Source organism: Pollachius pollachius, assembly GCF_949987615.1.
Source record: "Pollachius pollachius genome assembly, chromosome: 9".
Lineage (NCBI taxonomy): Eukaryota > Metazoa > Chordata > Actinopteri > Gadiformes > Gadidae > Pollachius > Pollachius pollachius.
The window spans coordinates 8,542,662-8,570,142 of record NC_136942.1 but is presented as its reverse complement, the minus strand read 5'-3'; the positions used below and the strand labels follow the sequence as shown (position 1 = coordinate 8,570,142).

The following is a 27,481-nucleotide window of genomic DNA, read 5'->3' as shown; positions in this document are numbered from 1 at the left end:
AAACACAAAACAGCATTACAATACACCACTAAAAAAGCATAATACACATGAAACCAAACCAAACAGCAGGCATCCTTTCACGCAGTGAGTCATGTCCACACGGTACCACGAGTGTCCGAGTGGTGAGGAACCACGAGCTGAGTTTGGGCCTGCTGTGTGTCTCCAGCACGGTGGGCAGCGGCCGGCGCCAGAACACCATCCTGGTGAAGGTCCCCGGCCCCGAGGAGAGCCAGGAGGACCAGGACAGCGGCTCGGAGGCCAGCGACTCGGTCTCCAACAGCGGCAACACATCCAACACGCAGAACGGACAGACGGTCACCCTGATCACGCTTAACTCGGAAGGTATGTCGCATGCACGCAAAGGGACACATGCACACGCACAAAAGAACACCACCCACCAAGCACGCACACACAAGAACACACGGACGACAGGAACGCACGCACGCACGCACTTACACAAGAACACATGCACGCACACACACAAGAATGCACGCATGCACAAGAGCACACGCGCACACACACACAAACACACACACAAGAACACACACACTAGGGATGTTACCGGTGTTACGGTAAACCCCGATAAAAATGTTGTCAATAACAATTACCGTTTTCATTTCAAATAAAATTATTATCTCGGTGGATAACCCGATAACCCGCGGTGTGGAAACCGTGTGCTTAAATCCTTCCCAGCGCTTCATCCGAGTCTCCTGAAGTTGCCGCGCAGGCGCACTGTGTAGCCTACAACATAATGTTTTTAAGTTTCTTAAAGTTGGAATCATGGCGGAAGGAGGAGACGACAGCGCTCAATACATCTATCAGCCTTCTAATAGGGATGTGCATTTCTGGCAAAAATACTATTCAATATTCGCTGAGAAGTATTCGAATCAGTCAATCTAGAACTCCACACTTGGACCTCGGATACACGCACACACAATGACACAGGGAGAGGCTCTTGACTGCGCTATAGGGCTGTCCCCGACTCGGAATTTCCTGAGTCGAATCAGATCTGCCTATTCAGTCCAGAGATTTGACTATTCAGCGGCCTTGCGGGGCAGGTCTTTTGGAGGTTTAAAAAATTTGTTTTCTTTCTATTATCACTCTCTTTTGGTAGGCTATAGGCCTTTTATATATGCTTGCGCGTTGCGCTCATTACGTTCTCACCTGAACAATTTTCTGTCAATCAAACTCGTCGGAATTGTAGCCAACTTATTCCTGTCAGGTTTTAATTTGGCTCCTGCCCATAATGCGGTCCGATAATGAACACGGGGCTCATGTATAGGCTAGTGGATAATCCACTATATGAGCCCCATGTTCACGATCTGATTGCATTTATTGAGCCTGAAAGAATACACAGCGCAGTGTCGCCACACTGACTGTGCTCCTAGAGAAAATGTAGCAATAATGTTAGGGGAGACAGCCACTTCCCTCTGCGAGATTCTGAAAGTCAAAGTTACAGTCAATCGCCACAGTGACATGGACAGTGTCTAAATAAAGCAATTTGTATCCATTTCAGCACACGTCTGCTGCATCAGTCCTTCTAAAATATATAATTATAATTATTTTCCATATAAATATTATTCCTGTGCATTTAAATTGTTTTCTATTTTTAGTTTTATTAATGCACACCACTCACTGACGAAAAAAATAAAAAAATAAAAAATAAATAAATAAAGGAAGACGGCGGGAAACCCCGCAGTCGACTCAGATTCTCTGAGTCGCCTGCGGGGTTTTCCGACTGATGATTCGAATCATAGACTTTCAGGGGACAGCCCTACTGCCATCAACATCAAAATTATTTCAACTTGGGCTAAGGCAGATAGGCCTACATGCGCTGAAAACAGATCGCTATTTATTTATTTATTTTACTGAACACAGCCTGCATGACGGTGAACTAGACACGTCAAAAAAATAACTTCACACGGTGTGTCTTTTTATAATTTATTTGTTACCAGCATTCGTAGTGTTGATCAGCAGAGATATAGTCTGCCAAAGACGTTGACGTCGCTTAGCAACCGAGGACGCTGGGGTTGATAAGTTACCGGACTATTTGCGGAGGGATACGATAGAAAAAAAAATCAGCGGTCATTATATGCTTAGCAACGGTGAATTATCAAAACATTATTCACCACCGGAAGTTGTGAAGGCCCATGCAAGTGAACGGAGCGTTCAACAGCATTGAGAAGAGCTGTGTAATAAATAACGATAGTCACATTCATTATCCGATATTCTACGTGACTCCGACTATTCGACGATCGTTGCCCATCCCTACATTCTAAGAGGACTAAGTCTGAAGTATGGGCATATTTTGGTTCATACCGCGATAATGCTGAAAACCGGGATAATTTTGGTCACAATAACCGTGAGGTTAAATTTTCATACCGTTACATCCCTAACACACACAAGAACACACGCAGGCACACACAAGAACATACGCACGCACTTACACACTCACGCATGCAAACACTAGAACACATGCAAGCACTTAGGTAGGCACGCACAGGAATACACACATGCACTCACACAAGCACAAGAACAAACGCATGCACTTATGCCCTCATGCATGCACTTATGCATGCACACACAAGAACACACACACTTATAAATGGACGCACACACCCAGGAATGTGCTCACGCATGCACACATAAGAACACACACACTTACACGCTCACAACAACACAAGCATGCCCTTACGCTCTCAAGCACGCACGCACCAGAACACATTCATGCACACTCACAAACACACACACACTTATGCACGCACTCACACATAAACCCACGCACAAGAACGCCCGCGCCTAAGCACTCACAAGAACACACGCACGCACTTGCGCATGCACGCACAGGAACACACACATTTACTTGCATACCCCCGCCTGCACGTATGCACTCACACAGATCATCGAGACACACAATGTTGTCCTTGTGATATTGATCATGTCCTCAGTTTAGCCCACCAACTCGAAGTTTGACCGATATCGAGTTTAGACATTTGTGACTGTTATGTCTAATTGAAGGCACATCCAACTGACTAATACTGGTGGAATCTGATCTGTTTTGATGTCTCAGTGGTTGTTGTGTGTGTGTGTTTGTGTGTGGATGCGTACCCAGACGGCTCGGTCCCAAACCCAGAGTAATTCCTTATTAAGACAATTGGGTTTTTACTGTTGATCTTTTTCCTTGACTTGTTCTCAATCAGTCTTCCAGAAAGTTTGAGTTAGCCTCAAAGGGGAAACATGTTTAATTGTATCTGCAGATGTGAGCTAAACACAAACCGATCATTTCAAAGTTGTGCTTTAATCAGAGGGAGATAAAAGTGGAGCGTGGTACTGGCAGCGGGAGGTCATGCAATGTGTGTGCCAGTCCCCAAACCATCTCAAAGAATGTATCCCTCTTGGCTTCAACAAGTCTTGTTAAATATATTGTTGAAAATAGTAACTTTGTGCCTCAGCGTCTTTCTTTCCTACCATATGAGCGTGCGTGCCATAGTTTAAATGATCAAACCATGCTTTGTAGTCTGGTCAAATAGACTAAGAACATGTGTACGTTAAAATGTTGTTTTATATTTAGAAGATTATTAGTTATCTTCATTAATGTATTATTTATGTAATTCATGTACTGTAAGGATTGCCGATTGCCGAGGATAGCCTTCGACTCGATCTCTGATCTCAAAAGTATTCTGTACTACTGGGAGCAATGAAGCAAAGCCCCAAATGAAACATGACTCGGTTCTCCCCGCTGCTTCCCTCCAGAGGACTTCCCGGCAGGCACCTGGCTGGGCGACGAGAACAACCTGGAGATGCGCGTGAGGTGTCCCATCTCGGCCGCCGACATGCTCCACATCGCCACCAACTGCCGGACGGCGGAGAAGATGGCCCTGACCCTGCTGGACTACCTGTTCCACCGCGAGATCCAGGCCATGTCCAACCTGTCCGGCCAGGGCAAGCACGGCAAGAAGCAGCTGGACCCCCTCATGATCTACGGCATCCGCTGTGAGTGCCCTCTCTCCGCGCTGCCACCCATCCAAAGTACCTCTCTGTGTACTATACCTCCACCCATGTCCACAGCCATACGGCCGTCTGCCAATCCACACGCCCATTCACCCATCCATAGTACTACCGTACGTACTCTACCTCCACCCGTCCACCCATCCGTATCCCCATCTACTAGCATGCGTGGGAGCATGCGTATTGTACATGTACTGCAGCCTGTCTACCTTTAGCCAAAGTATGAGCGCTTATTGAATATTTCAGACCCTTTTTCTCTTTTCCCGCATGCCACTTCTGCCACTCGCCCGGCCCCCGTTGTATGAATATGAATCTGTTCTTAATGGCTTGACTGGTTGTAAAAGTTAAAACATATTTTAAAGTCGCTAATTGCTTTCATTTCGCTATCAAAGCACATCAGAAATCTGCTGAAGCTGCGAAGTAAGCTGTAGTTTTCTCGAAGAAAACCCCTTCGTCTGGGGATGGTTTTGGTTGCCATGACAGACAATGCGTGCAGCTACATGACCTATGTGCTATTTTTACCGGCAGTTAGCCTGCAAGGGACTCTGCATCGCAGCCTTAATGAGTAAATACATTTCAGACCAGCTAACCGCTGCCAGGAGGGCTTTAAGCAACAACTGTGGTCATTTAAGACTATTTAAATTACAAAAGATTAGACTGCTGCAGAATATAACCTCCTCTCCCATGCCTGTCATGCGCGCGCACACACAAACACACACACACACACACACACACACACACACACACACACACACACACACACACACACACACACACACACACACACACACTCTCCCGTTTCCTCTTAATCCCCACTCCAAAAACCTCTGGGCCGGGCCCTCTCTGTACTTTGCGTTCACAAAGAGCGCTTGTACTTGTGCGTTCCCAGGACAGGTTAGCATAACACACATGCATCTCCCAACACACACGCATTAATGCGTAACACATTTAATAGCATACCAAACTCTAAATGACAAGCACATTTAGGCCCAGGGAGCCGGGGACCCGCCACTCATCCCTCTGTGGACACTTTGATTCCTGATTCGACCAAGCGTGGGGGAGGAATGGTGCTAGAACTGCAGCATGGGGTTATTTATAGATGTGTGTGTGTGTTTGTGTGTGCACAAATGCGTTTGTGTGTGCTTGCATGTGTATTTGTATGTTTCTGTGTGTGTGTGTGTGCTTGCTTGTATAAGCAAGCACACACAAACGCATTTGCTTGTATATTTGTGCGTGTGTGTGTTTCTGTGTGTGTGTAAGTGCGTGTTGGCATGACGGGGGACTTTAAATTCTGCAGCAGTCGTATCTTTTGGTAATTTAAATAGTCCTAAATGAGTGCAGTTGTTGCTTAAAGCTAGCCTGGGTATACCCAGGCTGCCTTGCGCGCGATTTCATTTCGCGCTGCTAGGCAGCCTGGATTCCATGGATCCGAATTTTTTTGAGATAGAGAGTCAATCACAGAACGGGGAGGGACAGCAAGACGATGACAAGGTCTATTCGACACACCCATCGTCTTCTTCCTCATCGAATTTCTGACCCTCTACATACGTCATCTGGTGTAATTGATACGATTGGCTATGAGCAGACTCATATAACTACAATTACAATTAGGGCATTTAGCAGGTTAATACACACATTAACACACCGACGGCAGTCAACCATGCAAGACAGCCAGCTCGTCAGGAGCAGTTAGGGTTAAGTGTCTTGCTCAGGGACACATCAACACTCACCTAGGAGGAGCTGGGGATCGAACTAGCAACCTTTCAGTAACAAGACAACTGCTCTACCTCCTGAGCTAAGCCGACCCATGATAGACATTCGTAGCGCCCTATAAACGGCTCCGGGCAATCGTAAACCACGCCTCAAATACGAGAAAATGAATGTGTGGTTTCCAGACCTCATCTCAATGTAGATTGAGATGAGCCAGGCTAGCTCAAAGCCCTCCTGGCAACGGTTGCCTTGTCTGAAATGTATTTACTCATTAAAGCTGGGGTGCAGTCTCCCTCAGGCTTTAAGCTGGTGAAAAATGGTGTGTGAAGTGTGTCCTCAATAAACACCTGCTATGAGCCCAAGGTGGATAGATTTGACCGTATGGCAGGTTATACGACTTTTGAAATATGACAAATTCAGTGTGGCATATTAAAACAGGTAGGGCAGAAGACCAAAAACATAAAGTTTTGACAGTCAGTGTGGGTGGAATGATGATGTGTGGATGCTGCATATGTCCTCACAAGTGCACCGAATCCTTTTCATCTAAATCAACCTAAGCTCTTGCTGTCATTTTAGTGGTCGTTGTGGATAACAACATTGATTGATGGATGTTCATTCGACAACATTATGAGCTAGAGTCATGATTACAAATTTTTTTTTTTTTTAGATTACAACATTGATGCATTTGTGTAAAAAAAGAAAGTGAAGAGCGTTGATCGTCATCTGAAATGAAGTCATCGCTTTATGAGAGTGCATTTGGATCCCAGCCCGGGTCCTGTATCATTAGCATAACCCCCATGATGCAATGCGTCACAAGTCGATAACAAAGTCATTGAGGAGAGGCTAGTTTCACTCCACAACAAGATCAGTGCCCTGATTTGATGGCTGTGAGTGAATCCTTGTTGCCCCGTGCCCCACCAGGCCATCTGTTCTACAAGTTCGGCATCACGGAGTCGGACTGGTACCGCATCAAGCAGAGTATCGACTCCAAGTGCCGGACAGCCTGGAGGCGCAAGCAGCGCGGACAGAGCCTGGCGGTCAAGAGCTTCTCCAAAAGGGTCCCGCGCTCCAGCACTGGTACGCAAAGACGCACTCATACCTATGTCATTATTGTCACGCATATTTCAACACCCCCCCTCGAGGACACACACACACACACACACATTTTTTTATACTAACTTTCTATGAAAAAGGGGATAATTCAGTTATTGAACAGGGAAACTAATGTCTCCAAATCACACCCACATGAAACCCCTCATCCGCGGACAGCCATCCAGTACACTGTTCAACTCATGGAAGACAGTGAAACTCCAGTATGGCTGAATCCTGAGAACAGCATGAGAACAGCATTTTGTTTTAACATGCAGGTAGGCCAAGGCGAGATTAGCTTACGTTAGCAAACACATAAATTCCCTAAAGAATTAATGTGAGTAATGCGGTAAAAATCAGAAATTGATTAGCATAAATCTTTTTACTATTCAAAATTACTCTCCCAAGTTTGTTCCAGCGGCCGTAGTGTGGGTGTGTTCCTCCCACTCCGCTCCACCGGGACCATATAGCCCCGGGAAGCCCCGGTCCCGGAGACGGGCTAGGTATTGATGCAGATGGTTGTAATCTGGAGACAAGAGTGCCTGCTGTCCCCTGTTCTCTCTCTCTGTCTCTGTCTCTTTCTCTTTCTCTTTCTCTTTCTCTTTCTCTGTCTCTCTCTCTGTCTCTTTCTCTTTCTCTATGTCTGTTTCTGTCTCTCTCTCTCTCTGTCTCTTTCTCTCTGTATCTCTGTCTCTGTGTCTCTATGTATGTGTCTCTGTTTCTCTCTCTCACTCTACCCCCCCCACATCTCTATCTCTGGGATCCGTCACCCCTCACCTTGAGAGTCAAAGCACTGCAGGGGAAACCCAAATATCCTGTGAACTCGCAGAGTGCCAGGCCCCGCTCTCTGAAGCCACATGCACGCACGCACGCACGCACGCACGCACGCACGCACGCACGCACGCACGCACGCACGCACGCACGCGAGCACACACACACACACACACACCTCTCCCTCGGCCAGCTGGCTCTCGCTGCGGCGCCCGCTGAGAGCCACAGCGCTTAACAGTACGGCCGCTCTAACGACGCTGCGAGAAGAAACGCAGTCCAGGTCCCAACCCCGCCCCCCCCTAACCCCCCCCCCCCCCCCCCCCCCCCCTCCCGCTACACATCACAAACAACATGGCTCTGAGAGCTGTGCACGTGCGGGGCGCGCACGGTGTCAGGGCAACGCAGTTTATTTTCGGAGCACTCTGCGGTGCAGAGACGGGCCCCGACAGAGCCCAGGGGAGCGCAGCGCCTAGCGGACACCTTGAAGCGCCCCCGCCTCCCTGCCAAAGCGCCGCTCCTACCGCCATCTTGTTTTCATTGTGTGACAGAGGGAGGAATGGTTGCGTGATTTTTGTTTAGGGGCTTTTTTGGCAGTTAAGTGGCCATTCATGACATTTGGATCCTTGAATGTGTGCGTGTGCACGGATGTGTGGATGTCATAATATATGTGTGTGTGTGTGTGTGTGCGTGGATGGGCCTCGGCGTGTGTGTGTGTGTGTGTGTGTGTGTGTGTGTGTGTGTGTGTGCGCGTGCGCGTATTTGGAACCAGACTGTGTATACACTGAGGCCAGGAGGTTGTGTTTGTTCTTGAGCTTGCCAATGTGTTTGGAAGGCTAGAGAATCCTTGTTGTGTATTTAGGTGAATTTGATAAAGTGTAAACACTACATCATGTTGCAGATGTTCCCCCCCAATCACTTTTGCCATGAGTGTGTGTGTGTGTTCTCCCCTGCATTATTCCTTATCTATGTAAGCAAGTCCACCCACTGCACACTGATGGATGTGGTCGGAAGCAGTGAGGAAACACAAAAGTCCTAATTTGTCATATTGTCTGCAGTGCACCAGGGAGTTCAATTCGATTCAATCCTCCAAAAATCTGTCACTCCTCCTTCTATTAAACTTAGGCCAAGATTTGAAGCATGATATATAATTATACAGTCCAAAATAATTTTTTTGCGTTGCGATGTCATTAAAACTGAAATAGTTTCATTCACCAGCGATTCGTGTCTGGCGCGGGTAGGCGGAGTTCCCTCGCGTTCAACAGGTTTTACAGTACTGACCGCCTGCCAGGAATGCCCCGACATAAAAAATTGAAAGTGCCATGTGTAGCAGCATATGGCTGCAGTTGTGGGGTATTTAAAGAACCACACATCAAAGTAGAGTTGATGTAGTGGGATAGTGTATCATTGTTTAAAGATATCGGATGTTCTGGAGATATTCCGATCCGAATTTCAGTGATGTGACATAGGGTCTAGCGATATAAACCTGCCAAGGAGACGGTCAGCAGCACTACTCTCTATAGAGCCGTCCTTTGGTCAATACTTCAACACAATAGCCGAATTCCAAAGATTCAAATTAAAACGCAATAACCTGAAAACGTCACGTTTCAAAATGTCCAAAGAGGATTCAAATAGCTATTCAGAAGTATGTTAAACTGACTTAACATACACTGTATTTTACACAGGTTAATCTGACTAAACCTGTTTTATATACAGTCTACTTTAACTGTTAATTCCTGACCATATATTTTTTAATATTTGTCTCGTATCTTTTCTTCTATATACATTTTAATGAATTCCTCACAACTTATAAACTAAAACAAAAAGCAGAGGGCTGTTCATGATTGTGGTTTACACTTTGATTGACTCATTTCTATTCTTTCACTCTAAACATGCATGTGATTCCTTTTTTCTCCAGATGGGGGAAGCGTTGAGACAACCCACATGGAGACGACCACCCAGCAGACCCTGCACTACTCCTTGGCCAATCAGCAAGTCCAGATCCACCGCATAGGGGAAGACGGTCAGGTGCAGGTGGTGAGTGGACTATCCTCTTCTAGTTCCTCTCAGTCAGAACCAGGAAGTGCCTGATTGTCATTTTGCAACCACGCACAAAATAACCAAGTGCGAGTACAAATAGTATAAAATACCAAAATAATAACTCGACATGGATATTAAATAAGGATACGCATAAATAAAGTACACAAAATCGATGTACAATATAAAAGTCTAGGATCTAGTTACAAAGTGTGTGTCAAGGGTCCAATGTGCAACTGACAAGGCCATGACCGTTGCTCAAGTGATCCCAGATTGTCTTTGTTTTTCATGGCATCATGCAACAATGTGCCTGCCAGGTGTGAAACGACTTCTAGAAAAGGATCTAAGTGTAGACATGGATCTTTTTATGTAAGTAGTCGGAGCAGATCCCTGACAGTGTTTCTGAAGTCTTCAAAAGGACATGAAAGTAGCATTTGGTCCACCGAATCCTTTGGCGGTTTCACAAGGTGCCTGGAAAGGTGGAGGTCCTCCATGGACACCTCGCCGTTCCTGTGTTTGGATGCACAGTTTCCTCAGTATGCTGTCGGAGACAGGCCGCTGTTTCTCTTGGCGCAAATTGGAGGCATTTGACTTTGTAGATGTGGCTTTCATACTTGTTTACAATCTGAACGCATGCAACAAAAGAAAACCACATTGTGACACGGTCTTGGGCGGCGTGGAGATGGACGGGATGCTACGATCTGCCAAATTCAATCCTCATTCTTGCAGTGTGGGAGTGGTTGGCCTGTTTTTGGGGAGGCTGTGACAATGTACAGCTGCAGGGGTTAGAGGTCACACCCATTACAACACCACGGATGGACCGGTACATGTGTGAACGGGCGCAACGTTGGCTTGTCTTTTATCCGTACCACCATCTCACACAAACGATGGCCAGCTCCTGTTGGGAGGAGCTTCCCTCTGCAGTATCGGTCTCGTGATTGCCTCAGATATTTTAGATCATTTAAAATGTGCATATATTTTTGTGCATGGCTGGAAATTTGGGCAGTAATTATTTTTAATACTTTTTTATTTATTTTGTAATATGATTAAAAGTGTTCATCAGGAACAAACACGTGCACATACAGGAACCTCTAACGAACAGTGTACTGGGGGAAATTTGTTGTTGGAAGTCTGCATAATTAAAAGGGACCAACAACCTTAACGACAATGTGTTCACAGTCAATACGCAAGCTATACCCCGCACGAGGAACACATTAACATTAATGGCCATGCTCCCATATGCCTTGGCCCACCAACCAGCTATCTCCCACTAACGTCACTTAGACCAGGGGTCTCGCCTGGCAGAGACCACGGGAGGGAGGGCTACCTCGCCTAGGGGGGTTGGGAGTCAGTATGAATACAAGTAAACGGTAGCGACCTGATATTTGTCTCAATAAAACCCCTTATAAGATACAATAAGATATAACTTCATTAATCCGAAGGATAGAGCTGCAAAGAGCTTTAAGACGGCATCGCTGAGGCTGACATTAATGAGATACTAATACAGGAAAGGGAATGAGACGCACGCACACACACCCGCACGCACACATGCACACACACACAAGTGCACACATGCACACAGTCTGGCAGTTCACCGCTGCCAACGCAAGATTGCTTTAATGAGTCATTAAGCAAAACCTTGTGCATGGGGCTGATCCCAGACTTTACATCAGAACAAGTAATTAATCACATATTGGAATTTAATTATCCGCCGGCATGTCTGAAACCTTTTAATAATTTTTTGATATTTAAATCATACAATATCTAACTCTGTAGTTGGTAATAGAGACCATGTTATGCAATTAATCCCACATGTTTTTCTTAAATGCAGAATGAGATAACAGTCCGACCACATTGTCTCGTGAATGTTTAGCAAAACTTTTTATGGTTTTAAAAAGCCTGGGAGCAGCAGGTTTGACATTGTACTGCAACCCCTTTTGGGGGACAGTGTATTTCAATGTTTTGCCCTGACCTGGTAACATGCCACTGCGCCCCCTGTGGGGGACAAAGTGTATTTCTATGTTTTGCCCTGACCGTTGTCTCTCTCCCGTCCTGTTTCCCCTCAGATTCCTCAAGGTCAGCTACACATCGCTCAGGTGCCACAGGGAGAGGAGGTGCAGATCACACAAGACAGCGAGGTGTGTGTTCATATGTGTTCTTTGTTTTAGTGTGCATTCTGTTCAGTGTTAAGTAAGTGTTGCCCCGAGTCTGTAACAGTGCGTAGAGAAACAAACGGGTGTGGCTGATCACATTGTTCTGTTGTGGATTTTGAGGAAAAAAAGGACAAGTGTATTAATGGGTCTTTAATGGGAACCACAGCCGATGATAATGGGATCCAATTTGGTGTCAAGAGAACATTGCCCCCTAACATGCTAAGACACCTTACACCGAAAACCATATGCAGGGGATAAAATAGGTGATGGATTAATTATAGGTTGGGCAAAACGTTTTGTTCCCTGACTGGTCTCAATATATAACGTGAGTACAAACGTTTGAGAAAAGTGATTATCTTTTATCTTCCAAAAACTGGGGTTTTCCCAAACCCATTTGGGCAATGTGGCAGTAATGAGCTCAAGTTGCCCAGAATCAGAAAGCAACCCGACGCCGTAGATGAACGGTCTCGTGTGACCGGCGGGATTAAGACGCTGCCGCTAATTCTGGTGAACCAGGGTTCAAGTCCCCAGGGGGAAGCAGCTACCCAGCAGTACCTTGCCAACGTCAGCCGCCCCCAACTCCATGTGTATCAGCGTCGTCTATTTAAGATCTCCTAATCCCCTGGTTTGGAGGACTCTCAAGACACAAGACGGGAGTTCGCTCCGAGTGCATTGCGGTCTGTCACGCAGCCGTAGAACCACAACAGAGGACACCTCGTGTGTTCTCCTCATCCTCTCGCTCTGACGCGGCAGTGCAACCGAGAGAAGATCAGAGAGAGAGAGAGAGAGAGAGAGAGAGAGAGAGAGAGAGAGAGAGAGAGAGAGAGAGAGAGAGAGAGAGAGAGAGAGAGAGAGAGAGAGAGAGAGAGAGAGAGAGAGAGAGAGAGAGAGAGAGAGAGAGAGAGAGACTCAAGGACTCTAGTGGAGACAGGAAAGCTCCGGCTCCTTTCCTGCTCTTTGTGGCCCAAGCCAGGACTCTTTTTTTTCCCTCCCTTCTGCCCTGCTCGTACTCCTTCATATTGTTTGTTTTCTAGAGTTCAAAGCTTAGCAACAAAATCCCCATACTCCCAGCTGTCACTCAGCCGGTCTGTTTTGGTTGTGGGCCGACTGCGCCCATCAAAGCCATTGGTTTCAGCGCGCTTGAAAAGGAAATGAGCTATTGGGGAGATTTTGCTACTCATTGCCCATATGGCAGCGTGAACTGCTTTAAACGGCGCTAGACGTCTCCCCGTAACTGAATTAAGACGAGAGGAAAGTTGTGCATCGTGGTGTGCAGCTGGCCTATCCCGTGCCCTCTCTGCGTGGAGAGGAGCGACAGGGTTTGGTGGTCCTCTGGGGGGATTCTTGAGAGAAGACTGTACTGTTGGCCTCATAGCCTACCGATACTTTTCTGTCTTTGGTGGTCTACAAGATGTCGCCAGAAATGACATCACTCTTGACTCATCTCCAAGGACATGAGAAGTACTCTCCAAATTTCAACAGTGTCTTACCAGAACCACATGCGCGCTGTGAACGTGTGTGTGTGTGTGTGGCGATGCACCCGCCTGCTCCAGAGTTCGGTCCCTTCTCCAGCTGCTGCTCTTCCCAAAAAAGCCTTTTCCCAGCACAAATCAAGAGTCTGCATAATAAGTCATGCGCCAACGATAGCTAGATAGATAGAGCGTTTTATGTTGCCGCGCTGTTCGATTTAATTTCGTACTTTTCGAGCGGCACGGCCAGTTTGAGTATTGTTTTTCCCCTCGCGTCAACGACGGAGCCAAAGGCATCCATTTATTTCCCCCCTGCTTACAACTCTGGTCGGTCCAGCAGAAGAGCAGAGCCATGCTTTTGGTGCCGTGGACGTGTGTTGTTGTCCAAAAGCAGAGTTAAACAAGTCCCAGTGCAGGCCGCTGTCTGCCTTCGTTCTACATTCTTCCTTCGGGCAACAATGGGAGTTCACGGCACCGAATGCAACTCGATTCAACTCTACAGACATAACTTGTTTCACATTGATCGGTTATAGGTTGATTGCCTCGTCTGTAAAGTCTCGTACTCCCTGTGACAGTAGCGAGACGTGTGTACAACTGAATTGAGCAAGCAACATAAACCCACTACAAGAGAGGTTTCCTAAACGCATAAATCAGGAGAAAGACGGTTTAAACGGGTACAGCCCACATGATCACAATTCACTGTTTAGAATGACATCTTTACACCGTACATGTGTTGTGGAATATACAGGGGTTTGTTTTCAGAAATACTTTGAAATTCCTTCTAATTGTCGGCTGTGTTTCTCTCCCACTCTCAGGGAAACCTGCAGATCCATCAGGTGCACGTCAGCCAGGATGGACAGGTAAGAGCTCACCTTTTCTATCCAACTACTAGGTAAGCACCGTTTACCCCGCATGTCTCCAGTAGTGGTGGATACTGGAGTCACTTCACTCAGCCATGCAAAAAAACAAATATAGGCCTATATATTTTTGGGAAAATGTAATTAAAATAAATATATAATATGTAAATTAATAATACAGGCGCCCCATTACAGAAATACTGTAAAAAAACGGACTGAAAAATGCCGTTCTGCTATAAGAAGAATAGCAAATGCAAGAATCTACTGTATGTGGCACAAGCTCATTTATGGCTTAAGACTATAGTGACCATAATATAACCGACATCTTTAATTGTGTAGAACAGCAGCAACAGTATTTGCATTCACACAAAAAGACGTCTCGCAAACATACTGCTCTCGCCTGCTAGTTGATGCATTATGCTGTTATACCAGTGTAAAAGGCCATTTTGGTTGAAATGCAGCCCAAGAGCCCCACTGCAATCACACTAGGACCTCTCTGACGGCTCATCCTGTTGGTGAACACTCACATCAGCACTCAGACATCTCAGCACGCTGCTGGGAATCATCGTAGGGGAATCCCGACTAAGGGATGGGGGCGATTAGAGGAACCAGACGTAGCCTAGTAGAGTTCACATGGATTTTGCCCAATTGGCATTTCCCAGGGGTTCCTAGTATAAGTAATTTCTACCAGTAAAACGTATTGACTCATTCAAACACAACCAGTCATCTTGAACCAAAAATGTCAACCAGCCACTAACTCCCCAAGGGGTCTTTATATTAATTACTCCCAGCCAGCAGGTTTCATTGTGGGAAAAACTGATATTAAAGTTTAAAATGATCAAAATTGAAGGGAACGATTGAAAACAATAATTGAACAACCGATAACATTCTATAAATTGTGAACTCATTTTATCCCAAATTGCACTGTTAAGTCTCGGTCACCATAGCAACGTCACAACATGGACTCGCCGTTCCTCGATCCCTCCCCATCTTCAAGCCTTCTCCGTTCCTCCACGACCCTATCAGCTCCCATGCCGTAGTTGGATATCTTGGCTCTCCTCCTGTCTCTCTCTGTGTTCCTCCCGCTGGAGGCCCAGCGAGAGAGGGAGACAGACAGATTCTCTCGGAGCTGCCCGGAGTGTGTGACCGTTTCGGTCCATATACAGGCTGCAGCAGCCGAGCGGGCCTGTGATCCAGGATTCATGTCCTCAAGCTGTTTGTCTATGAGCAAGACCCCTGGTCGGCAAAGCTCTTTCTCACGCTCCCCGGGACGGAGGCGACACCGCCTGGTGTCCGGCCAGTAGGAGCCCTGAGCTGGAGCGAGAGCTCCTCGCTGACTCATGCGTCAGGTGTGTCTGGGGAGTGGCTGCCTGCTGGCGGTTCCTAAAATAACATCTGAGAGAGGAAGAGGAAGAGGAGGGTGGTGAGGAGGAGGATGATGGTGGTGAGAAGGAGGAGGATGATGAGGATGCTGCTGCCTTATTTTTTTATCATAGCTTTAAGAATGTCTATTCATTTGATTTGTTTGTAAACACGACTCACACAATTAAATCAAGGGGAGCTCTTAATGATACTTGTGTGTGGGTGTCTGTGTGCGTGCGAGCATGCATGTTCCTGTGTGTGTGTTAGTGAAATAGACAGGCCGTGTATTTTTGTTGTCGATGTGCGTTTTCAATTGAGTGTGAGTCACCACGCAACCCAGCTCTTATGTCTCTGTCGCTCTCGCTCTCTCTCTCTCTCTCTGTTACACACACCAAGAACCTTCACACAAATCACACAGACGCATGTCCTCAAATGACCTTGATTTCCTAGCCCGATGGCAGCTCTCCAGTCTGTCTCTGCTGTGTATTTTGGCACCGCTCTGCACCAAATCCTGGTTCAGATTTGATATATATTTTCAAACAGATATGTTTTCCCCTTCTTTGCCTCATTTAGTATTTGCAGACACCCCCCCACATCCTTGCGTCGTTGACATCAATGTGGTGGATGAAATGGTTCTGGACTGTGCTCTGACTGCATTGCTGTAGCCTGGCCTACGCTATATCAGCGTAGCTCTGGAGCTTTGCCAGACCAGCCCTCCCCAGGTCCTGTCTCATCCCACTCCTCCTCCTTTCCTCCTCTCATTCACTCCTCCCCTACTCCCTTCCTCCCTCTCCTCATCCCCCACTCTTCTCATTTTCTCCTCTCCTCCTCTCATTCTCTCCTCCCCTACTCCCCTCCTCACTCTCCTCATCTTACTCTTCTCCTTTTCTCCTCCTCCTTTTCTCCTCTCTTCTTCCTCTCCTCGCCTCCTCCCTCTCCTCTCACTGCACTAAAGATAGACAGGAAGATGGTTCCCTGAGCTCCTCTCATTTCCTTTGCCCTCCTCCGCTCACATCTGGCTCGCTGGCCCCCTGGTGGTGGCGGGGTGAGGACCATGGGCTGTGTGTGCACGTGCACGCATGTGTGTGTCCGCGGCCTATCTTAAAGCCCCGTCAGTACAAACCTGGTCTCTGTCAACAGTTGTTTCATCATTTAGGGCTGGATGTTGTAGGTTGGCTGTAAGTGAGTCAACACGTTACCCTTGTTTTAAAGGCGGATATGTTTTTCCAAATATAGAGATCTGTGTGTGTGTGTGTGTGTGTGTGTGTGTGTGTGTGTGTGTGTGTCCATGTGCACAATCAGACAAGATCTGTGCTGTTTCAGTCCACATGTTTGTTCGCGTCATATGCCTGACCTTTTTGTATTCGTACTGGCTGAGCGTCCAAGTAAAGCCAGACTGAAAGCAGTGCTCATGTCAAATAAATTGGACAAAATGTATTCCTGGTGCTGTTGATGGAGAGAGGAAGAGTGGAAGAGAAAAGTAGTGAGGGAGGAGAGAGTGAGACATAAACTATTAAAATAATCTTTAACTGCTCACTGTCTGCACAGCCTTATCTCAAAGCCTCTCCCTCTCAGCTGTGAGCTAACCCTACAGACATAGACCACATGGAGGCATGTCAGATAAATGTCCTGGCTGGGGAAGAAAACAGAGGCAGACATACCCTGCTAACGGTATGTCTGCAAGTGCTGTCCCTTGCTTTTATAGTATTAAGGGCCTTAAACAAGTTAACGCAAAGCCATTTATCTTGTGAGGTTAGATGTACACTTCCTCCACACTCCACATGTACAAACACCAGGAAGCCTGCTACTCTTCGGTTGATATTTAATGCGACCCGAGTTGAATCCTTTGTGACATTTCACCAAGTAACCAGTAACCACTGAGCCCCAGACACAACAAAGAGTTAAAAGTTGTCCCTCCCTTCACTGACGCCCCTAAGCTCTTTGAGGAATCCATCCCAAATCCAAATAAGTGCGGAGGCCTATAAAGATCCAGCCAAGGCCCGGGATGCTGCGGAGCCCTGCCTTCCATTAGAGCGAGAGGAGAGAGGGGGAAGCTGTCTTTGAGGTCGCCCCTCGGTCTTCACGGGCCGTCCCCATCAGCAGAGGGTAGGGCAAGGTTGGATCTGGGGCAGCTGTGCTCTCCGTGGCCCCTCTCTGAGCGATTCTGGTTCTGTGAGAACTGGGTCACCCAGACAGATCGTCTGGCTCGCCACCCCTCCCGGACCGGACCGCCAGGTCCTGTAAACACTGCGTGTGCGCGTGCACACTGCTGTGCAATTAATCATGAGTGGTCCAAAAGAAGGATTAGGGGGAAAACGATAAAATTAAAACAAAGATACAGGCTGGGCCGCAAATCTGTGTTTATTGGTCTCAAGCTCTCTGTGGCTCTGTGGCTCTTGGCTGTTGTCGGCCTGTCTTGTTTACTGGCAAAATGCTCAGTCCGGCACAGGGCCTTGGTGACGTAACCTCTGTTGATATCTTGCACAGCCCGCTTACATGATCCCAGTTCTTCACGCGAAGCATATCTCATCTGCACAAATTACCAGACCATGCAAACTGGGTGGGGAAATCAACTTCCAGTCTCAGCAAAAACACAAATTGCCTGCACCTTAAGAGCAAATAGTGAAGATAGTGTGGGGTGAATCAGGGAGGGGGAAAGCATGAGTTTGCAGAGTATTGTCTGGTGGGATGTATGCTTCCTCCGAGGCAATGTCAAGGGATCTCTTCCTTTTCACCGACCGCAATCTTAAGAATGGCAAGTTGTATGGCTCGGTGAGTCACCATCTCACTTCTCCCCAGAGTGCACATCAACCGCTGCCCTCCGTCACGCTCGCTCATATCTCCACCATCACACAGCCGGAGAGATAACCGTCTGAGCCAGGGCTCCAGACTAACTTTATGCGTTGGTTGCACTGGTGCGCCTAACATTTTTTTAGGTGCACCAGCACAAAATTTAGGTGCACCAAATTTTTCATTGCGTTGCCTTTAACGCCGTAAGGTCACCTTTTTATCGCTCTCCATAACTTTCATATAATGTGAATGATTTTTTAACAAGAATAATGGTGCATTCCAGGCAACCCGTAACCCGTTTTTCACAACCTTCTACCCGTGAAAATGCCCTGGAACGGCAGACAAACCCGCAACTCACTACCCGTGAACTCGTACCAGACCGATTCACTCCCAGTTCCAGCTCGTAACTTACGGGATAAAAAGTGTCCCTGGAACCCAGCATGAGGTGTAGAGAAATGCTTGTCTTTATTTGAAGCACATTTATACATAAAAATAAAAATGAAAAAAAATTTTTTTCACTGAGCTGAAATGGAACAATTCAAACTAAAAATCAAAATAGAAAAATAAAACATTGCCAAATAAAAGGGCTTCCGTGGGTAATTCAGACTCTCTGAATAACTACTCTCAGTAGTAGGGCAGGTTGGAACAGTAGGCTTAGTTTCTTTTGTTTTTTACATTCTATGTTTTTACCTTGCTTAATTTTCCCCCTCTTGTCGCGTTTATTTTCTTTATCCGTTTCAGTTACTCTGGCGCTCAGGTCGTTCGCAATTTTAAAAAAAAACACAAGCAGTAAACAGGACCAGAGCCAATCAGAGGCAAAGAACCGACCGAGCTCTTTCTCTTATTGGTTTAGACCACGATATGATCCTACCATGAGTTGGGATGGGGATCATTAATATTTATTTATCGATACCATTTTCGATACTCCTTAACTATCCGAGTCTTTATCGATACCGCTATCGATACTTTTTCTATTAATTGGTGGAAATACGAAGCGTTATTAGTGATGAAGAAAATATGTAGGAAATAAATAATTGCATTTTAAATTAAATATGTAATTCTTAATATCATTTTAGTTTTAGTTATATAAACTAAAATGATTAGAGCACTATGCAACTGTATTTGTAATACAGAAACATGAGTTATACAGTATTACTCATGTTTCTCACCAAAAACTCAATTTACCGTTTCTGTATGTTACATTTGAACGCATCATGATAACCTAACAGTCGTTTTACTGAGCCAAACTCAACACATCACCACGCAGCACATCTGAAACTTTATTTACTTTTTAAGATAACTAGCTTGTATGCTGCTGATTACAACACCGATTTCAGAATTTGGATTACTATTTTTAACTGACAGGACTAGCAACAATGTCTGTGTGTGCGATTACTGCTCGTAGTTCGGTGGATGATTAAGACAGGCAAATCTGTGGTGCGACAGGAGAAGGAGGAGACAGTCTTTTCAACTCGGAGACAGTTGAAGGTACTGCATTTGGTCTTAATTTGATGCACAATGCTAATGTGCTTGGCCATTGAGGTTGTGTTCCCCCCTTTACAATAAATGATTTTCACCCTTTTCACCCGTTCAGCCATCCTCACGAGCAAAGTTAACTGCCAGACTTCACTTGTTTTACTCGTAATACCTTTTTGCTTACAATTCCGTTCAAAAACATTGGTGGACACACTGCAGTGATTGGATTGATTTGATTTAAATGCCGTGACGCGACTCGAGGGACACAACATTACGTTACAGGACCTACGGGACAAAAAAAAAAATAAATGAACGACGGGACTCGATAGTGGTATCGATAAGCCCAAACGTTAATGATTTTCGGGTTTTGAAGAAAGTGGAACCGGGTCCTTGATAGAACTGGGTTTCGATCCCGGGCAGCGTCAGGTGCACCAGTGCGACCTATAAAACATATTAGTCGCACCCTTAAAGGGGACATATCATACCACCAGCTGTGAGTGTGATTAGCCATTACAAGCCGTTTTCAAAATGTGCAGCATTGTGACATCACAGGTGGGCGTGTCCATCTAGATGTGTGACGGATAGATGGACACGCCAACCTGTGATGTCACAATGCTGCACATTTTCAAACCTGCTTGTAATGGCTAATCACACTCACACCTGGTGGTATGAGATGTCCCCTTTAAATATTTTGGTCGCACTCTGGAGCTCTGGTCTGAGCAGTCAGATCCTTTATCACATCCTCAATGGGAATTAAGGGAATGCCGCGGCCATATTTGACCTAGGCGTCAGGACATTCAGGTTCAGATAAGGATCGATGTGGTATATGCTCTTCGGAGCTGGCCAAGGCCACGTTGAAACAATTGAGCGTGACTTTTTTGTGTTCTTCTAAATGGTGTCTTCCTCGTTCCTTGTTTTTATAGTTTCTGGCGAACTCTCTGCGTCAAACACTCATTGATGCAGACAGATGCTCTGTCTGAAGGACTTGAGGAAAAGGGTTGCCGTGATGATAGGAGACGACCGTTACGTCCCATGGGCAGCTGGGAGAATGATGGTTGGATTAGCATTGTTGGGCTGAGTAGGTCAACAGCGTTGAGTGATTGATTCAATGGTACCGGCAGGCTTTTGTTGCCTCTCTGTCAATACTGTCAGTTTGAGTCCTCTTCTTCTTGAAAGAATAGGAATCTACCCTATAAAAGATTGCTCCTTTGAGCAATGTTTGCATTGTGCTGTAGTAAAAGCAACATTTCACATTGCGGTTACTTCAAATGGGCTATATATGGGCTGGCTGTTGGAATTAAACTAGATAATTATGATTGCGACAAAGTTGTCATGAAATATGAAATTTACTGAAGTTATAAAGTTCAGATGTGTGTTGCCGATCCCTGAAATGTCTCTGAAGATCGTTTTGCCTACGAGAGCTGGATCCTTCTGGATCCATTACGTCTTTATTAGTGCTATTCTGAACCAAAAGCCCTTGATTTCTTTTCTTGTTCTTTTCTTTTCTTGTTGTGGATCTGACTCAAGCCATGTTGGTTTTTGTGACGGAACCTCTTCCCTACAAGTCTTTGAAGCAGACTTGTGTTGAGGTGGATGTGGTGTCGTGGGGGATGTGTGAGGGGGCCTGATTGGATACAGGTTTTGTGTTCTCCTCTGTGAACAACGGGGTGCTGTGGGGGCAGGGGTGGGAGTGGGCGTGGGAAGCGACGGGTGGTCCAGGAAACGGGGATTATTTACAACTTCAACCATTAAATCGGAAATCGGGAATTGAGGCTGCCTAATCATCTTTATAGCACAATTTGGCGACTTTGCCTCCAAACTCTGTCAGTTGGTAAGACGGTAGGCAAGAAAGTTGTATCAACCCAAATGGTGCGGGGATTGCAGGGCACTGGAATGCTTCTGCCCACTCGCGTTGCAGGTCTCTCTCTCTCTCTCTCTCTGCTCCCTCTCTGTTCCCTTTCTCTCTTTCTCTTTCTCTGCTCCCTCTCTCTCTTTCTCTCTCTGCTCCGTCTCTTCTCTCCCTCCTCTCTTCTCTCTCTGCTCCCTCTCTCTCCCTTCTCTCCTCCCTCTCTCTCCCTCCCCTCCTCTCCCATCCTTTATCCTCCCCTCTCTCTGCTCCCTCTCCCCCTCACACCACGAGTTGGTTCAGGCTGGACATCTGTCCTCCGCCAGCAGGACTCTAGACCCAGATGTTGTTGACGGATGAGAGGCACACAGAGGAAGTTCCAGCCACTCTGGGCTCTGAATGTTTCCTTTCTCATTTCCCCAACTTTTGTTCTCCTGCAGTTGTTGGGTTGATTTTCTTTTTCTCTTTCCTTTGGAGAGAGCTGAGAGAGGCAGAGGTATTCAGTTGGGAATAAAGGGAAACCAGATTGGTGGATTGGCTCTTGTTTTATTTTTATGAGAGGATAGATAAAGGGAAGGATTGTTGTTTTGTGTGGAAAGTGAGGGTGATAAGTTCCAGGGTTTGTGTCGTGACAATCATTAGAACAAACACCAGAAGCAGTCAATGCACCACATGCTGTAGTGAGACCTCCCTTGAGTTTGAGAAATAATGCAACGCTGTTCCAAATGACTAAGAAGTCGGGATGACTGCTACAGATCAGTCTAATAGTTAACAAGGATAGCATTACAGTGTCACTATGCATGCATACAGGATCATTTTGTGTTGCTGATCTTATCCCATCATTATTTTCATTTATCTGCTGTCACATAAAACCAAAATACTGGTTGAAGTGAAGCAGCTCTTTGGCTGTGTGTTTACACATTCAGTTATTGGGAACCTGCATGGTTTCTGCATTGCAACTCCTTGAAGTGAACCAGCTCTTTGGCCGATGCTTTGTTTACACGTTCAGTTATTGGGAACCTGAATGTTTTCTGCATTAGTGCTGCTGTGGTTGTTCTGCTGCTCTGTCTTTCTCGTCTACTCCCTTCTCTTTCGGTCGCCTTCGCTCTCTTTGCTCTTCATTTCCTCAGTAACTTGGTTTCATTGTTGCTGAAGCCATGATGGCATTCGAAAAAGATGTATTCATTTCAATGCAACTGGCAAGCTCTGCGGGGAATTGAAGATGCTTACGAAGGCCAACATATCCCCCGTAGCTCCATCTGTCAAGGTCCGCCAGGGCTGTTTTTCAAACCCCGCATTTTTGGTCGGCACCTTGTCTGCTTTGCATCATGACACGGACGGGTGACCAGCCAGCCCCACATCCAGCCAACAGCGGATTATTTGCAATTCCCAATTGATAAAAGCTGGACTGCAACCATAACTAATGTGCCTAAATTCTGACGGGGCCTTTGCAGACACACTGAGCACAGAATGTGTCACATATATTAGGCGTGGTCGTGTTTCGTAGAGCCGTACCAGGTGTTTTTGGTTTGTTCGTAAGACACAACATGATCTCCGCTTTCCAGTTAACCTCAGTTGAACTGATGTGTAGTTATTAACTGCTGATTCCTGACTTCGCTGCCTACACCCACAGTCAACCGGGATTTTCATTCTCATAGTGAACTGCTTTTGACTGCTTTGTTCTCAGTCAACTGGGATTGGCTTCTCTTGTCAGAGTGTACCGTGATTGGCTTCTTTGTTCTCATAGTCAACTGGGATTGGTTCCTCTCTTGTCATAGTTTTTTGCGTTTGGCTCCTCTCTTGTCAAAGTGTATTGCGATTGGCTCATATGTACTCATGGTCAACCGGGATTGGCTCCTGCCCTCGATGAGACTGACCAGTAGGAAACTGATAATTCACAAGAACTAAGTGCTCCCACCAGCTGGTCGTTGCCAGGCATTGTTGGCTCCATCATCACTAAAGCACTAATGCGTGTGAATGGGTGATTCACATAATATCATGTGGCCAGAGACACGTTAGTAAACAGAGCTCCAACCATTGAGGTCTGTGCCAAGCATGTGTTTCTCTGTCGCTTGGATGAACTCATGCGTGAGATGGAGGTTCAGATTAGCTGGATGGGGTCATGAATGCGAGGGTCCGAAGCTCTTCGACGACCCGTCAAGTTTCCTGTGTAATCCAACTCACTGTTCCCAGTGAGCAGGCCTCTGGGTGCTGTGGAGCAGCACCCAGAGGTGCACAGCTGAGAATGCAGAGCTTTTCCCTTTTAAGGTCGGTGACTGGTGTTTAACTTTCTCCAGGGTCAAGCATCCGGTCCACCTAATCACGCGTTGAGACGCAACACCATTCGGGCCAACGGAAACACAACGGTCTTGCATGTTATCGTACACACGCACCCAAGTTATCGCACACATGCATAGAGTGAGGTGGAGGAAGTGAGGTGACACATCGATCACATCCGGCTAGGGTGGCTCCGATCTGACCGGTGAAGGAAGGATCAGAGACTGGAGTCTCTGCATAGCTCCGATACGTTTTTATTCTCACCCATCTTCTCGTGTTGAAGAAGGTAAAATCAAAGTTGCCCCTCAGCCGACAGAGATTATACGATAGTATTCCTCTTGTAAAGTCCATCACAATTCAAAATAAAAACGTGTGTGATGCAGATCCAAAGGATCAATGCCACTTCCATTTCTCACCAATCTTAACCGTCAGCTGCCTGACCGACGTCTGCGAGGGCACACATGTGGGCTGTGATCGCAGTGTCCTCATGAATATCCAGAAACGCACCGAAAAATCAATGTAACCATTTTTTATTTCCAATATACACAGCATGACCATGGACCAAACCCAGTTCCGGATTGGGTATCGGATGGGGAACCAATAAGTGTTACGGTGCCGTCCCTTCTCTTGGCTCCCGCCCTCTGCAAGACTTCATGAGGGCACGGTGATTTAGAGATGAGCAGAGGATGTAGCGGTTGATTTAAAGCCACCTGCCCTCATTGACCAGCTGTCTGTGATCCTCTTGTCTGCTCTCCCAGTCAGCCGATGTCTGCTCTGCTCTGCATAACCACCGCATGCGATGGCATTCACATTAGCATCCCAAGGGTGTGATTACCCATAATTTCTGCTGATCAATCACAGCCACTCATCTGCCTCCACACCGTCTAGTGTTTTGGCAGACCACTGATTACTGAGTCACGTACCCGCGCAGGTGGCCAGACCCGGCCTTTAGCCAACCTTAAATAAGATGTAAATGACTTAACCTTTATCTAACCAGGTGAGTCTGGACATCCTAATGGCTTCCATGCAAGCAGCGGGGATGAGGCAGCAGGATGGATGTAGGAAGGGGGATAAAGGGGATGGGGAGGAGTGGGGCGTCGCTCTGACTCAGAGCTTCAAAAGCTAGCTAGTGGTTCAGGTTTGTGTGGTGTAGCGGTTGTGGTTCTGCCCACTCCACAAAGTGTTGTACTGCAGGGCTTCACCCCAGCACGGTGCCCTGCATGCAGACAGAGACGCAGGCCTGCAACACCACGGAGGTCACATACAGCACAATGAGACACAGAAACGTTTGATATCACCAGGAGGTCTGACACGATTGAACCGCCTCGTTTCTTCAATGGGTCTCTTTGTGTATGTGCTGCAATACAACCTGATGTGATTTGCAGGTTAATAAAAAAGCTTTGTCCTGCATGCTGAGGGAACTCCTCTGTGGGTCGGTTTGCTGAAGGTCAGCACCTACAGCTCTGTGTGTGTGTGTGTGTGTGTGTGTGTGTGTGTGTGTGTGTGTGTGTGTGTGTGTGTGTGTGTGTGTGTGTGTGTGTGTGTGTGTACACATGTGCGCGTGCCTGTGCGTCTGCGTCTGGATGCATTCATATCCGAGGTGTGGTTAGTTCCTCGTGCACACATGTGCAGCCCTGTCTGTGGTCTTGGCTATAAGCGAGAGTGTCTTCAACCTGCTGTAGGAATAGCCTTCAATGTGAAAGCTGGAGCGCATTACTCTGTGATTATCGCCTGGAAGCCACATTGTAGAGTTTATGTTCCACATCGTTCAGGATAAGGATCCCGCACACAATCTCCAGTTTTAATCTGCTTTCCCTCGTTCTCTTCGTCTTCGTCTTCCCTCCACTCTTTTTGCTGTTTCCTTTTGTTTTGTTAGGCTTTTTTTCATGAAACGGAGCCAAATGATTCCAATTTTAGCAAGCGTATAATTTAATAAAGTGCAGTTACCAAAGCTCATAAAGATATAATTGAATTGAACAGGCCATAACGTTTCTGATCTACTTGATGTGCAAACAGTCTGCCAGAGGGGAAGTGGGAAACATGTTTACATGATACCAAGATGCAACTGTGGGAATTGTGATGCAAACTTGTCTGACTGACTCGGTCAGTCTGTCATTTTGTGTGATTGTGTGCATGCATCCACATGGATTCCTTTTGCTGTGTGTGTGTGTGTGTGTGTGTGTGTGTGTGTGTGTGTGTGTGTGTGTGTGTGTGTGTGAAGAACTAAGAACACTTCTCAGGGCCATAAATGAGCTTTGGTTTTTAATTGGAACCAACTATTTCCAGCCCGTAGAGTTCCTTAAAGCCCAATGGCAGATCGTCTATTGGAGTATTTTGGCTTTCTCACATTCTATTATGGGAAGTAGATTTTGTCGTCACCTGCTCAGTCTTGCGATTACACACATAGTCAGTAAGATGCACAACGAACCTCAGCAGATCAGCAGTTCACACAGCAAGCTCGTCCCGTCATGAGTCAGACCAAGGCTTAAGAGCTTGTAAACAGGGGTGTGCATGATGCGATAACGTTTAATATTAAATCTACAACCAATAAAGCAATCTCTCTCTGTCTCTCGCTCTCGCTCTCTCGCTCTCGCTCTCGCTCTCTCTCTCTCTCTCGCTCTCGCTCTCGCTCTCGCTCTCCAGGTGTTGCGGGGGGCTCAGCTCATAGCGGTGGCCTCGTCTGACGGGGGGGCCACCACGGTGGAGGGCAGCAGCCTCCCCTCCGACATCCAGGTGCAGTACGTCCAGCTGGCCCCCGTCGCCGACCACACGACTACTGTACAGGTGAGAACCTGCACACACACACACACACGTGATGACGTACTCGTGAACACACATGTGATGACATACTCGTGAACACACACACACACATGTGATGACATACTCGTGAACACACGCATGTATGTCATGTCTTCAAATGTGTGTGTCTCACACACACATGCGAGGAGCAGAAACACACACATGTGAAGACAAGCCTGCATAAGCAGACTCACACATGCATGCGCACAATGCACACAAATGCACTTGTGAAGACACGATCGCAGGTATGCAGACACAAACGCACATGTGAAAACACGATCACACAGATTCAGATACACAGACACATGCGTGAGCAGACACACAGGTACATTTGAAGACAGGATCGCTCGAATGCAGACATACATACATAAGCACACACACAAACACACACATTTGAAGACATAATCGCATATATGCAGATGCACACAGACACGCATGAGCTGGCACGCACGCACACACACACAGAAACATACATATGCACACACGCGCACCCAGATCACACAGATCGGCATGCTGACTCAGACAGCAGACGCACACATTACTTCCCTGCTTCCCAGCAGATGTGCAAACACACACATGTAAATAGTTTGTGTTGGGTAAGCGTTCCTACAGCGAGGTTTAACGTAACATATCATTCCGAGGTGATCACGAGCAGTGTTGCCACAGTTACCTTGAAAAAGTAAACCGATTACTGATTACTAGTCACTCCTTAAAATAGTAACTTAGTTACTTTACTGATTACTTGATTTTAAAAGTAACTAAGATAGATTACAAGTCTATCTTAGTTACATTTAGCTGTGACAACACCCAATGCCGCCTCAAAATAAAAAATTACGACCG

At 46.5% G+C, this 27,481-nt stretch overlaps 1 protein-coding gene across 1 annotated transcript in view; it reads left to right on the top strand.

Annotated features, from left to right (window-relative positions):
* Positions 1-27,481, top strand: part of banp (BTG3 associated nuclear protein) — a 37,228-nt gene that overhangs the window by 4,605 nt on the left and 5,142 nt on the right. Inside the window, exons 6-12 of the mRNA XM_079743300.1 lie at positions 167-342; positions 3,754-3,993; positions 6,640-6,795; positions 9,494-9,612; positions 11,679-11,750; positions 14,050-14,094; positions 26,486-26,626. Coding sequence (XP_079599426.1) covers positions 167-342; positions 3,754-3,993; positions 6,640-6,795; positions 9,494-9,612; positions 11,679-11,750; positions 14,050-14,094; positions 26,486-26,626 — 949 coding nt within the window. The remainder of the gene's footprint in view (positions 1-166; positions 343-3,753; positions 3,994-6,639; positions 6,796-9,493; positions 9,613-11,678; positions 11,751-14,049; positions 14,095-26,485; positions 26,627-27,481) is intronic.